Source organism: Hyperolius riggenbachi, chromosome 8, assembly GCF_040937935.1.
Source record: "Hyperolius riggenbachi isolate aHypRig1 chromosome 8, aHypRig1.pri, whole genome shotgun sequence".
Taxonomy (NCBI): Eukaryota; Metazoa; Chordata; class Amphibia; order Anura; family Hyperoliidae; genus Hyperolius; species Hyperolius riggenbachi.
Window position 1 is genome coordinate 294,027,465 of NC_090653.1, and position 14,271 is coordinate 294,041,735.

Genomic DNA, 14,271 nt, shown 5'->3' on the forward strand with positions numbered 1-14,271 from the left:
CAAGCTATGCTGCAGTACTGCAGCTTAATGAGAGGAGTGTGAGCTCGGCACACGCTATACTGCAGTAGTGCAGCTTAATGAGAGGAGTGCAAGCTCGGCACACGCTATACTGCAGTAGTGCAGCTTAATGAGAGGAGTGTGAGCTCGGCACACGATTTACTGCAGTAGTGCAGCTTAATGAGAGGAGTGTGAGCTCAGCACACGCTATACTGCAGTAGTGCAGCTTAATGAGAGGAGGGCGAGCTCGGCATATGCTATACTGCAGTAGTGCAGCTTAATGAGATGAGTGCGAGCTCGGCACACGCTATACTGCAGTTGTGCAGCTTAATGAGAGGAGTGTGAGCTCGGCACACGATATACTGCAGCTTAATGAGAGAAGGGCAAGCTCGGCACACGCTATGCTGCAGTAGTGCAGCTTAATGAAAGGAGGGCGAGCTCGGCATATGCTATGCTGCGGTAGTGCAGCTTAATGAGATGAGCGCGAGCTCGGCACACGCTATACTGCAGTAGTGCAGCTTAATGAGAGGAGTGTGAGCTTGGCACACGCTATACTGCAGTAGTGCAGCTTAATGAGAGAAGGGCGAGCTCGGCACACGCTATACTGCAGTAGTGCAGCTTAATGAGAGGAGTGTGAGCTCTGCATATGCTATACTGCAGTAGTGCAGCTTAATGAGAGGAGTGTGAGCTCAGCACACGCTACACTGCAGTAGTGCAGCTTAATGAGAGGAGTGTGAGTTCTGCATATGCTATGCTGCAGTAGTGCAGCTTAATGAGAGGAGTGTGAGCTCTGCATATGCTATACTGCAGTAGTGCAGCTTAATGAGAGGAGTGCAAGCTCGGCACACGCTATACTGCAGTAGTGCAGCTTAATAAGAGGAGGGCGAGCTCGGCACACGCTATGCTGCAGTAGTGCAGCTTAATGAGAGGAGTGTGAGCTCGGCACACGCTATGCTGCGGTAGTGCAGCTTACTGAGAGGAGAGCAAGCTCAGCACACGCTATACTGCAGTAGTGCAGCTTAATGAGAGGAGTGTGAGCTCGGCATATGCTATGCTGCAGTAGTGCAGCTTAATGAGAGGAGTGCGAGCTCAGCACACGCTATGCTGCAGTAGTGCAGCTTAATGAGAGGAGTGTGAGCTCGGCATATGCTATGCTGCAGTAGTGCAGCTTAATGAGAGGAGTGCGAGCTCAGCACACGCTATACTGCAGTAGTGCAGCTTAATGAGAAGAGTGTGAGCTCGGCATATGCTACGCTGCAGTAGTGCAGCTTAATGAGAGGAGTGCGAGCTCAGCACACGCTATGCTGCAGTAGTGCAGCTTAATGAGAGGAGTGTGAGCTCGGCACACGCTATGCTGCAGTAGTGCAGCTTAATGAGAGGAGTGTGAGCTCGGCATATGCTATACTGCAGTAATGCAGCTTAATGAGAGGAGGGCGAGCTCAGCGCATGCTATGCTGCAGTAGTGCAGCTTAATGAGAGGAGGGCGAGCTCAGCACACGCTATACTGCAGTAGTGCAGCTTAATGAGAGGAGTGTGAGCTCGGCATATGCTATACTGCAGTAGTGCAGCTTAATGAGAGGAGGGTGAGCTCAGCACACGCTATACTGCAGTAGTGCAGCTTAATGAGAGGAGTGTGAGCTCGGCATATGCTATACTGCAGTAGTGCAGCTTAATGAGAGGAGTGTGAGCTCAGCACACGCTATGCTGCAGTAGTGCAGCTTAATGAGAGGAGTGTGAGCTCGGCATACGCTATACTGCAGTAGTGCAGCTTAATGAGAGGAGGACGAGCTCAGCACACGCTATGCTGCAGTAGTGCAGCTTAATGAGAGGAGTGTGAGCTCGGCATATGCTATACTGCAGTAGTGCAGCTTAATGAGAGGAGTGTGAGCTCGGCATATGCTATACTGCAGTAGTGCAGCTTAATGAGAGGAGTGTGAGCTCGGCATATGCTATACTGCAGTAGTGCAGCTTAATGAGAGGAGTGTGAGCTCGGCATATGCTATGCTGCAGTAGTGCAGCTTAATGAGAGGAGTGCGAGCTCAGCACACGCTATGCTGCAGTAGTGCAGCTTAATGAGGAGTGTGAGCTCGGCATATGCTATACTGCAGTAATGCAGCTTAATGAGAGGAGTGTGAGCCCGGCATGTGCTATGCTGCAGTAGTGCAGCTTAATGAGAGGAGTGTGAGCTCGGCATATGCTATACTGCAGTAGTGCAGCGTAATGAGAGGAGGGCGAGCTCAGCACACGCTATACTGCAGTAGTGCAGCTTAATGAGAGGAGGGCGAGCTCAGCACACGCTATACTGCAGTAGTGCAGCTTAATGAGAGGAGTGTGAGCTCGGCATATGCTATACTGCAGTAGTGCAGCTTAATGAGAGGAGGGTGAGCTCAGCACACGCTATACTGCAGTAGTGCAGCTTAATGAGAGGAGTGTGAGCTCGGCATATGCTATACTGCAGTAGTGCAGCTTAATGAGAGGAGTGTGAGCTCAGCACACGCTATGCTGCAGTAGTGCAGCTTAATGAGAGGAGTGTGAGCTCGGCATATGCTATACTGCAGTAGTGCAGCTTAATGAGAGGAGGACGAGCTCAGCACACGCTATGCTGCAGTAGTGCAGCTTAATGAGAGGAGTGTGAGCTCGGCATATGCTATACTGCAGTAGTGCAGCTTAATGAGAGGAGTGTGAGCTCGGCATATGCTATACTGCAGTAGTGCAGCTTAATGAGAGGAGTGTGAGCTCGGCATATGCTATACTGCAGTAGTGCAGCTTAATGAGAGGAGTGTGAGCTCGGCATATGCTATGCTGCAGTAGTGCAGCTTAATGAGAGGAGTGCGAGCTCAGCACACGCTATGCTGCAGTAGTGCAGCTTAATGAGGAGTGTGAGCTCGGCATATGCTATACTGCAGTAATGCAGCTTAATGAGAGGAGTGTGAGCCCGGCATGTGCTATGCTGCAGTAGTGCAGCTTAATGAGAGGAGTGTGAGCTCGGCATATGCTATACTGCAGTAGTGCAGCGTAATGAGAGGAGGGCGAGCTCAGCACACGCTATACTGCAGTAGTGCAGCTTAATGAGAGGAGGGCGAGCTCAGCACACGCTATACTGCAGTAGTGCAGCTAGCGTGCGCTGGTAACTTACGCTCGCTCCTCCAAACCAACGTCCGCTCCACTGACCCTGCCCTGAGCTCAGACGGCTCCATTGGCTTTCATTTATGTGATCCCGGCACTCTGATTGGCCCAATAGGCTGCCTGTCACTTGAATGTACACTGCCCGCCATGCCAATCACACCAGCTGATAGGACATCTGCAGCAACAAGACAGAGACTTACTTGTGGTAGAAGCTGCTGATGACGGTTGGCCTCACAGGAAGCTGGAAGACATGCTGCTCGTTCCACGCCTTCTCCTTGTAATACTTCAGACAGATTCTGCACACAACACAAGTGCTCTCATTAGGAAATCTTCACAACAGATCAGTGGCGTAGCTAAGGAGCTGTGGGCCCCTGTGCGAGTTCTACAGTGAGCCTTCCTTCTATATAACAACTGATACGTCGCACCAAAACCTGCCAATGGCAACCACAGTGTCAGAGGGGCAAGAAGGGGGTGGGGAACAGCTTGTTACTGATCACTACTATTCCAAGTATCTATAGAAGTGATCATTACCAGCACAGGACTAATAAAAAGCTAATACTGTCATTGAGGGAGGGCCCTTCTGGTCCAAGAGCCCCGGTGCGGTCGCAACCTCTGCACCCCCTATTGCTACACCGCTGCACACATCTTTACAACTATACTGAGAGGTAGATGGTAGCTGCCATATTTATTTACTTTTAAACAATACCAGTTGCCTGGCAGCCCTGCTGATCCTCTGCCTCTAATACTTTAAGCCATAACCCCTGAACAAGCACGCAGCATATCAGGCGTTTCTGACATTATTGTCAGATCTGACTAGATTAGGTGCATGCTTGTTTCTGGTGTCATTCAGACACTACTGCAGCCAAATAGATCAGCAGGACTGCCAGGTAACTAGTATTGTTTAAAAGGAAATAAATATGGCAGCCTGCAAATCGTTTCATTACAGTAGTCTAAGCTCAGTAGCTGATTATGGTACTAGATTCTCTCAGCCCAAAGCCTGAAGATCTGCTGTCACAGTGACACCAACGCTCTGTATCTCCACCTCATAATTGCTGTGAGCCAATCGCGGTTATCACGGTGTACTAAAGGGAAAAGGACAGCTTAAAGAGAACCTCCATCTTGAAAAACAAAATCCAGCAGCGCTGCTGAAATGAAAAGTTGTATTTACCTCCAGAGTCTCGTCCCATGCAGCCGCCCTGAAGTCCCCGCATCACTCCACTTCCGCTGCTTGGCTCCGCCTCCCCTCTCTCCTCCGAGGAAAAAACTCCAAGCTGTTTACTGCATTTAATTGCCGGGCGATTGTTCTCGGAGGAGAGAGGGGAGGCGGAGCCAAGCAGCGGAAGTGGAGTGATGCGGGGACTTCAGGGCGGCTGCATGGGACGAGACTCTGGAGGTAAATACAACTTTTCATTTCAGCAGCGCTGCAGGATTTTGTTTTTCAAGATGGAGGTTCTCTTTAAAGTGAACCAGAGACTAAGCCTCCTTGTACTTTACAATATATATCAGTGGGAACATTAGAGAAAACACCTACCCTGCTCTCTGATTCATCTTTCACTGCTCAGCCTGCTTCTTACCAGCCCTGATAAAATCCCCCACTGAGCATTCAGTTTGGCTTTGCTCAGGAATCATTATAGCTGAGTCTGCCTTCTCTGATGTCTTTTCAAGCCCAAGCCTGCCCCCTACTGGCTCCGCTTTCCTGTTCTGTATATTTGCAGCATCACAGAGAGCTGTGATGAGATGGGAGGAGCTGATAATGTAAGGGTATATTGAAAAAACGTTTTTATTTACCTATATTTGTTAGTCATAACAGGTATTTAGAAATGGGGATTTCATTTTGCACACAGCCCAATAAATAATATGCTTTTCTGGAGAACTGTGTTTTGCGTGGAGTTTTAGTAAAACAAAACAAAAAAAAAACAAAAAAAACAAACAGCACACCAGAGTGCCCAAAATACCAGGTATAGCATTTATTTCGTAAAATCTATCGTGGGATATGTTTATTTTGTGCCAAAGCGTTTATCTCTGGTTTCCTTTAAAGGGCCAGCTTTGTCCAGTCCCAAAAGGGTTAAGATAAATTTTGTCACTGAAGCCTAGTACACACATCCAATTTTGATTGCCCATTTTGAGAACTTCCATGTAGTATGAGAACACACCGTGTACACCTTAAAGGGGAACTTCAGCCTAAACAAACATCCTGTCACTAAGTTACATTAGTTATGTTAATTAGAATAGATAGGTAATATAATTTTTTACCCACCCTGTTTTAAAAGAACAGGCAAATGTTTGTGATTCATGGGGGCTGCCATCTTTGTCATGGGGGCAGCCATCTTTGTCATGGGGGCTGCCATCTTTGTCATGGGGGCAGCCATCTTTTTGGTTGAAAGGAGGTGACAGGGAGCAGGAGACACAGTTCCAACTGTCCTGTGTCCTGATCACCCCTCCCAGCTGCACGCGCTAGACTTCAAATGTCAAATTCAAAAAGTAAAAAAAAAAAAAAAAAAAAAAAAAAAAAAAAATTGTACCAAAACAGCAGAACGAGAACAAAAACATCAGAAATCCCATCATGCTTTGCACAGCATCAGGGGAAAAATGTCCGGGCAGTTTTCTTCTGTGCAGCTAAAAATGAGGTTTGGGTGAGAAAAACAAAGTTCTGATGCTGTGAAACTGTTAATGAAACATCAGGCCTTTTCAGTGCTGCTGAGTAGATTTTTAGTCTGGAGGTTCACTTTAAGGAGGGGGCAGGTCACTCCCATGTAGTATGAGAACACACCGTGTACACGTTAGGGAGGGGACAGGTCACTCCCATGTAGTATAAGAACACACCATGTACACGTTAGGGAGGGGGCAGGTCACTCCCATGAAGTATAAGAACACACCGTGTACACGTTAGGGAGGGGCAGGTCACTCCCATGTAGTATAAGAACACACCGTGTACACGTTAGGGAGGGGACAGGTCACTCCCATGTAGTATGGGAACACACCGTGTACACGTTAGGGAGGGGGCAGGTCACTCCCATGAAGAATAAGAACACACCGTGTACACGTTAGGGAGGGGGCAGGTCACTCCCATGTAGTATGGGAACACACCGTGTACACGTTAGGGAGGGGGCAGGTCACTCCCATGAAGTATAAGAACACACCGTGTACACGTTAGGGAGGGGCAGGTCACTCCCATGTAGTATGGGAACACACCGTGTACATGTTAGGGAGGGGGCAGGTCACTCCCATGTAGTATAAGAACACAACGTGTACATGTTAGGGAGGGGCAGGTCACTCCCATGTAGTATAAGAACACACCGTGTACACGTTAGGGAGGGGGCAGGTCACTCCCATGTAGTATGGGAACACACCGTGTACACGTTAGGGAGGGGGCAGGTCACTCTCATGAAGTATAAGAACACACCGTGTACACGTTAGGGAGGGGCAGGTCACTCCCATGAAGTATGGGAACACACCATGTACACGTTAGGGAGGGGGCAGGTCACTCCCATGTAGTATAAGAACACACCGTGTACACATTAGGGAGGGGCAGGTCACGCCCATGTAGTATGAGAACACACCGTGTACACGTTAGGGAGGGGCAGGTCACTCCCATGTAGTATAAGAACACACCGTGTACACGTTAGGGAGGGGGCAGGTCACTCCCAGGTAGTATAAGACCACACCATGTACACGTTAGGGAGGGGCAGGCCACTCCCATGTAGTATAAGACCACACCATGTACAGGTTAGGGAGGGGGCAGGTCACTCCCATGTAGTATAAGAACACACCATGTACACGTTAGGGAGGGGGCAGGTCACTCCCATGTAGCATGAGAACACATGTACACGTTAGGAAGGGGCAGGTCACTCCCATGTAGTATAAGAACACACCGTGTACACGTTAGGGAGGGGGCAGGTCACTCCCATGTAGTATGAGAACACACCGTGTACATGTTAGGGAGGGGGCAGGTCACTCCCATGTAGTATAAGACCACACCATGTACACGTTATCGAGGGAACAGGTCGCTTCCATGTAGTATAAGAACACACCGTGTACATGTTAGGGAGGGGGCAGGTCACTCCCATGTAGTATGAGAACACAACGTGTACACGTTAGGGAGGGGGCAGGTCACTCCCATGTAGTATAAGAACACACCATGTACACGTTAGTGAGGGGGCAGGTCACTCCCTTGTAACATGAGAACACATGTACACGTTAGGGAGAGGCAGGTCACTCCCACGTAGTATAAGACCGCACCGTGTACACGTTAGGGAGGGGGCAGGTCACTCCCATGTAGTATGAGAACACACCGTGTACATGTTAGGGAGGGGGCAGGTCACTCCCATGTAGTATGAGAACACACCGTGTACACGTTAGGGAGGGGGCAGGTCACTCCCATGTAGTATAAGAACACACCGTGTACACGTTAGGGAGGGGGCAGGTCACTCCCATGTAGTATGAGAACACACCGTGTACATGTTAGGGAGGGGGCAGGTCACACCCATGTAGTATGAGAACACACCGTGTACATGTTAGGGAGGGGGCAGGTCACTCCCATGTAGTATAAGAACACACCGTGTACACGTTAGGGAGGGGCAGGTCACTGGCATGTAGTATGGGAACACACCGTGTACACGTTAGGGAGGGGGCAGGTCACTCCCATGTAGTATGAGAACACACCGTGTACATGTTAGGGAGGGGCAGGTCACTCCCATGTAGTATGGGAACACAACGTGTACACGTTAGGGAGGGGGCAGGTCACTCCCATGTAGTATGGGAACACACCTTGTACACGTTAGGGAGGGGCAGGTCACTCCCATGTAGTATAAGAACACACTGTGTACATGTTAGGGAGGGGGCAGCTCATGAGATAAAGTAATTAAGGAATTTATAAACAATAATATTATAAAGGAATTTATAAACAATAATATTATAACTTAAGTATTCAAAACAAAGATAGCGGTTGACGCACAAAAGTTTCAGCCAATCAGAACTTGGGATTTAGGGAAATTCCAGCTTAGGCAGCCATATTGCTTCCAATCACTATAAAAGTAGGAGCTGAAAGCTCATAGTTTGCACAAGCCTTCCAATCTCCTGAGAAGACACACGAGACAGAAGCTACCTTCCCACACATGGTTCTAGATGCTAAAGAGATGACAGAGAAGGGGTAATATGCTTATATTCTGGTGATTTACTTTATTAATTTTCAGCATTAAGTTCTGTTAAAATGTTAGCAAGAATTTTTTTAGAAGCTATTTTTTTTAACAAGATTACTACAAGTTTTACACAGCTAATAGATACACAGCTATTGATACAGATGAGAGTACTTTTGAACTTATTCTACATAACACAACCGTTATATTACTTTTTGAATGTGCTTAGAAGATTGATGATTGCTTGGCTATAAAGCCTTGATGAGATGGAATACTGTTAGAAGGAAGCACTACTTGGAACTGTTCATATTTTGTATATATGCTGTATGATAAGCAAATACAATTTTTTATATAAAATCATATACTGAGTGCTCGGAATAATTTAAAGGTATACTGTCAATCTATAATTACTGTTATAGAGGGTTCAGACCCCGTTATGCCGGATTTATAGGATAGCAATGCTTTAAAGGCTGGTCCTTTACGGAGTTAGCAATCATGAAAAAAGGCAAGAACCGCTCAGGTTTTTGACGCCAGGGGCCCCAAACATAAGTCGACAATCAGTTACTACGCTGACGCCAGGGGTCGCGATATGATGTACATTACTCACTGTGTGAGATGGAAGAGGTTCTCACGTGATGTCCATTACTCACTGTGTGAGAGGGAAGAGGTTCTCATGTGATGTACATTACTCACTGTGTGAGAGGGAAGAGGTTCTCATGTGATGTCCATTACTCACTGTGTGAGAGGGAAGAGGTTCTCATGTGATGTACATTACTCACTGTGTGAGAGGGAAGAGGTTCTCATGTGATGTACATTACTCACTGTGTGAGAGGGAAGAGGTTCTCATGTGATGTCCATTGCTCACTGTGTGAGAGGGAAGAGGTTCTCATGTGATGTACATTACTCACTGTGTGAGAGGGAAGAGGTTCTCATGTGATGTACATTACTCACTGTGTGAGAGGAAGAGGTTCTCACGTGATGTCCATTACTCACTGTGTGAGAGGAAGAGGTTCTCATGTGATGTCCATTACTCACTGTGTGAGAGGGAAGAGGTTCTCATGTGATGTCCATTACTCACTGTGTGAGAGGGAAGAGGTTCTCAGGTGATGTACATTACTCACTGTGTGAGAGGGAAGAGGTTCTCATGTGATGTACATTACTCACTGTGTGAGAGGGAAGAGGTTCTCATGTGATGTCCATTGCTCACTGTGTGAGAGGGAAGAGGTTCTCATGTGATGTACATTACTCACTGTGTGAGAGGAAGAGGTTCTCACGTGATGTCCATTACTCACTGTGTAAGAGGAAGAGGTTCTCATGTGATGTCCATTGCTCACTGTGTGAGAGGGAAGAGGTTCTCATGTGATGTACATTACTCACTGTGTGAGAGGGAAGAGGTTCTCATGTGATGTCCATTGCTCACTGTGTGAGAGGGAAGAGGTTCTCATGTGATGTACATTACTCACTGTGTGAGAGGGAAGAGGTTCTCATGTGATGTACATTACTCACTGTGTGAGAGGGAGAGGTTCTCGTGTGATGTACATTACTCACTGTGTGAGAGGGAGAGGTTCTCATGTGATGTACATTACTCACTGTGTGAGAGGGAAGAGGTTCTCATGTGATGTACATTACTCACTGTATGAGAGGGAGAGGTTCTCATGTGATGTACATTACTCACTGTGTGAGAGGGAAGAGGTTCTCATGTGATGTACATTACTCACTGTGTGAGAGGGAAGAGGTTCTCATGTGATGTCCATTACTCACTGTGTGAGAGGGAGAGGTTCTCATGTGATGTCCATTACTCACTGTGTGAGAGGGAAGAGGTTCTCATGTGATGTACATTACTCACTGTGTGAGAGGGAAGAGGTTCTCATGTGATGTACATTACTCACTGTGTGAGGGGAAGAGGTTCTCATGTGATGTCCATTACTCACTGTGTGAGAGGGAAGAGGTTCTCACATGATGTACATTACTCACTGTGTGAGAGGGAAGAGGTTCTCACATGATGTACATTACTCACTGTGTGAGAGGGAAAGGTTCTCATGTGATGTCCATTACTCACTATGTGAGAGGGAAGAGGTTCTCATGTGATGTCCATTACTTACTGTGTGAGAGGGAGAGGTTCTCATGTGATGTACATTACTCACTGTGTGAGAGGGAGAGGTTCTCATGTGATGTCCATTACTCCCGGTGTGAGAGGGAAGAGGTTCTCATGTGATGTCCATTACTCACTGTGTGAGAGGGAAGAGGTTCTCACATGATGTACATTACTCACTGTGTGAGAGGGAAGAGGTTCTCATGTGATGTACATTACTCACTGTGTGAGAGGGAAGAGGTTCTCATGTGAAGTCCATTACTCACTGTGTGAGATGGAAGTGGTTCTCATGTGATGTACATAACTCACTGTGTGAGAGGAAGAGGTTCTCATGTGATGTACATTACTCACTGTGTGAGAGGGAAGAGGTTCCCATGTGATGTACATTACTCACTGTGTGAGAGGGAAGAGGTTCTCATGTAATGTCCATTACTCACTGTGTGAGAGGGAGAGGTTCTCATGTGATGTCCATTACTCACTGTGTGAGAGGGAAGAGGTTCTCATGTGATGTCCATTACTCACTGTGTGAGAGGAAGAGGTTCTCATGTGATGTACATAACTCACTGTGTGAGAGGGAAGAGGTTCTCATGTGATGTACATTACTCACTGTGTGAGAGGGAAGAGGTTCTCATGTGATGTACATTACTCACTGTGTGAGAGGGAGAGGTTCTCATGTGATGTACATAACTCACTGTGTGAGAGGAAGAGGTTCTCATGTGATGTACATTGCTCACTGTGTGAGAGGGAAGAGGTTCTCATGTGACGTACATTACTCACTGTGTGAGAGGGAAGAGGTTCTCGTGTGATGTACATTACTCACTGTGTGAGAGGGAGAGGTTCTCGTGTGATGTACATTACTCACTGTGTGACAGGGAGAGGTTCTCATGTGATGTACATTACTCACTGTGTGAGAGGGAAGAGGTTCTCATGTGATGTCCATTACTCACTGTGTGAGAGGGAAGAGGTTCTCATGTGATGTACATTACTCACTGTGTGAGAGGGAAGAGGTTCTCATGTGATGTACATTACTCACTGTGTGAGAGGGAGAGGTTCTCATGTGATGTACATTACTCACGGTGTGAGAGGGAAGAGGTTCTCATGTGATGTCCATTACTCACGGTGTAAGAGGGAAGAGGTTCTCATGCGATGTCTATTACTCACTGTGTGAGAGGGAATAGGTTCTCATGTGATGTACATTACTCACTGTGTGAGAGGGAGAGGTTCTCATGTGATGTCCATTACTCACGGTGTGAGAGGGAAGAGGTTCTCATGTGATGTCCATTACTCACGGTGTGAGAGGGAAGAGGTTCTCATGCGATGTCTATTACTCACTGTGTGAGAGGGAAGAGGTTCTCATGTGATGTACATTACTCACTGTGTGAGAGGGAAGAGGTTCTCATGTGATGTCCATTACTCACTGTGTGAGAGGGAGAGGTTCTCATGTGATGTACATTACTCACTGTGTGAGAGGGAAGAGGTTCTCATGCGATGTCCATTACTCACTGTGTGAGAGGGAAGAGGTTCTCATGCTCCAGGCTCAGGAATGCATTGCAATGTGCCACCACTTCCATCATATGATGCAGCTTTCTCACACGATGGACCTGTTCCTGTACATCGACTCCCGAGCTGATAAAGTAATCCTGAGGGATAAAACATGAAGTGTGAGTTCTGGGAACCAAACTCTACTACCTTCCAAATTTGAGGTCCGTAGTAGGTATGGTCATATAGGTATCTGGACGTGAATGTAGCCAATCAGAGGGGTGCATTTCTGCACTTTTAACCAGAGAGCTGTGTGGACTCCACACTGGGACTTCCTCAATAACTGGGCAGGCATTGGTGTGCTGCTGGGGGGGCGGGCAAATACATGCCGGCTCTGTCCGGTTTTCATCAGGAGGAAATGGAGGTATCCTGAAATGGCAAAAGGAAGGGGGGGGGGGGGGGTCAAAGAAGCATAGTTGTAGATATGAACCATTGAGAAGACTTATTTGGCTCTATATCTGACACCAGACTTGACGCAGGCATGATTCTTCTCCATTTTTATTGGCTCATCGGCTTTTGAGAGACATTAACCCGCGCTAATCGCTTCTGAATATCAGTGGACTCCGAGCATCAGGTCCGGACGTTGGTTTCACTGCACAGGACTCAGCAAGTATTTATAGTGACACATTCACCTTATTTCATAATCAAATACATCATCACTTCTCAGTCACAAGCATCACAACTGGCAATTACACTTTTCTCTGCTTGAGCTGAGCTGTCAGAGTCACGTCATAGGATGCTTTTCCCAGTCATCCATCTTCAACCTCTGTCTCTGAAAGTCCCATACTTCAAAGATCTGGATCTCGTCTTCCAGGGATTTGTTGGATGTCAAAAGCACGCTCACATACCTTGGCCAGGAATTGAACCCAGGTCCTCTGCTTAGAAGGCAGCTCACAACACCACTATACCACCAGTGGACGGGAATCAAACCCAGGTCAACTAACATTACAGGCTGACATAATTTGGCCAGGAATTGAACCCAGGTCCTCTGCTTAGAAGGCAGCTCACAACACCACTATACCACCTGTGAACGGGAGTCAAACCCAGGTCAACTAACATTACAGGCTGAAGCCAGCCATTTCACTCATCTCTTCAACTACAAAAAAGGCCCAGGAGTAGTCTTAGCTGCCGTAATATCTATGTTACGGCAGGGCCCTCATTACACTTTCTCTTACAGGGCTATGGAAACCGTTTTGCCCATGCGATAAAGCGAGGTGCAAAAGTGAAATCATGCCTAGCAGAGGATGGTTTCAATCCATCAACCTCTGGATTATGGGCCCAGCACACTTCTGCTGCGCCACTCTGCAGTCTGCTTACATTTGTATACAATCTTCAAGTTTAAGAAGGGTACATTAGTTCCCTTCACAAAACACAAGGGTGTCCCTGGGTGGGCTTGAACCACCAACCTTTCAGTTAACAGCCAAATGTACTAACCAATTGTGCCACAAGGACTGTGTATATGTCATGGCTGCTAAATGGCTATCTGGGGTTTTCTTCGGACAACTGTTGAGCACAAAATGCAAGGCCATCCCTAGCAGGAAGGGTTGCATGGCCACCTAGCTTTTCATCCTTCCCACCCTTGTCCTGGAATCTTCCAGACCCCAAATTGCTGTCCTTTGCTGTGTGTGTTGCACCAGCATCATCCAGGGGGGCACATGATCTTTCTGAAGTCTTGAATTGAAGCCTGTAAGCAGTATCACCATGTGTCCCACTGCTTTCATCTAGCAAATTAGGCAAATAAGCAAGCTCATTTTTATCTTGGGTATATCACAATGGTACATGCTAGGCTGGCTTCAGCATGTAGTGCTATTGGTAGTATAGTGGTGAGCATAGCTGCCCTCCAAGCAGTTGACCTGGGAGAGAAAGAGAAAGAGAGAGATCATTGAACCTGTAATCCAGATTCTGATATCTGGGAGAAATCCGCAGATATCCGGGTTGGCTGGCAAACTATCCGCAGATAGCTATCCGGATTTAAAAAAAATAATCCGGAATCCAAATCGGATAGTGTAAAAAAGTTCGGATATCCGGGTTACCTGGATATCCCAAATCCAGATGAGCATCCCTGCAGGGGAGTGTATCAGGCAGATGTCAGTCACAGAGGATCACTGGACTGTAGTAGAAGCTCCGCCCCCCCCCCACATAGGACTGCAGGGGAGTGTGTCAGGCAGATGTCAGTCACAGAGCATCACTGGACTATTGTAGAAGCTCCACCCCCACATGGGACTGCAGGGGAGTGTGTCAGGCAGATGTCAGTCACAGAGCATCACTGGACTATTGTAGAAGCTCCACCCCCACATGGGACTGCAGGGGAGTGTGTCAGGCAGATGTCAGTCACAGAGCATCACTGGACTATTGTAGAAGCTCCACCCCCACATAGGACTG

General features: G+C 47.4%; 1 protein-coding gene across 1 annotated transcript in view; it reads right to left on the reverse strand.

Annotated features, from left to right (window-relative positions):
• ZWILCH (zwilch kinetochore protein) overlaps positions 1-14,271 on the reverse strand; it is a 132,525-nt gene that overhangs the window by 15,796 nt on the left and 102,458 nt on the right. Inside the window, exons 15-16 of the mRNA XM_068249159.1 lie at positions 11,854-11,990; positions 3,324-3,419 (exon numbers count right to left, since the gene is read on the reverse strand). Of these exons, the coding sequence (XP_068105260.1) occupies positions 3,324-3,419; positions 11,854-11,990 (233 nt within the window). The remainder of the gene's footprint in view (positions 1-3,323; positions 3,420-11,853; positions 11,991-14,271) is intronic.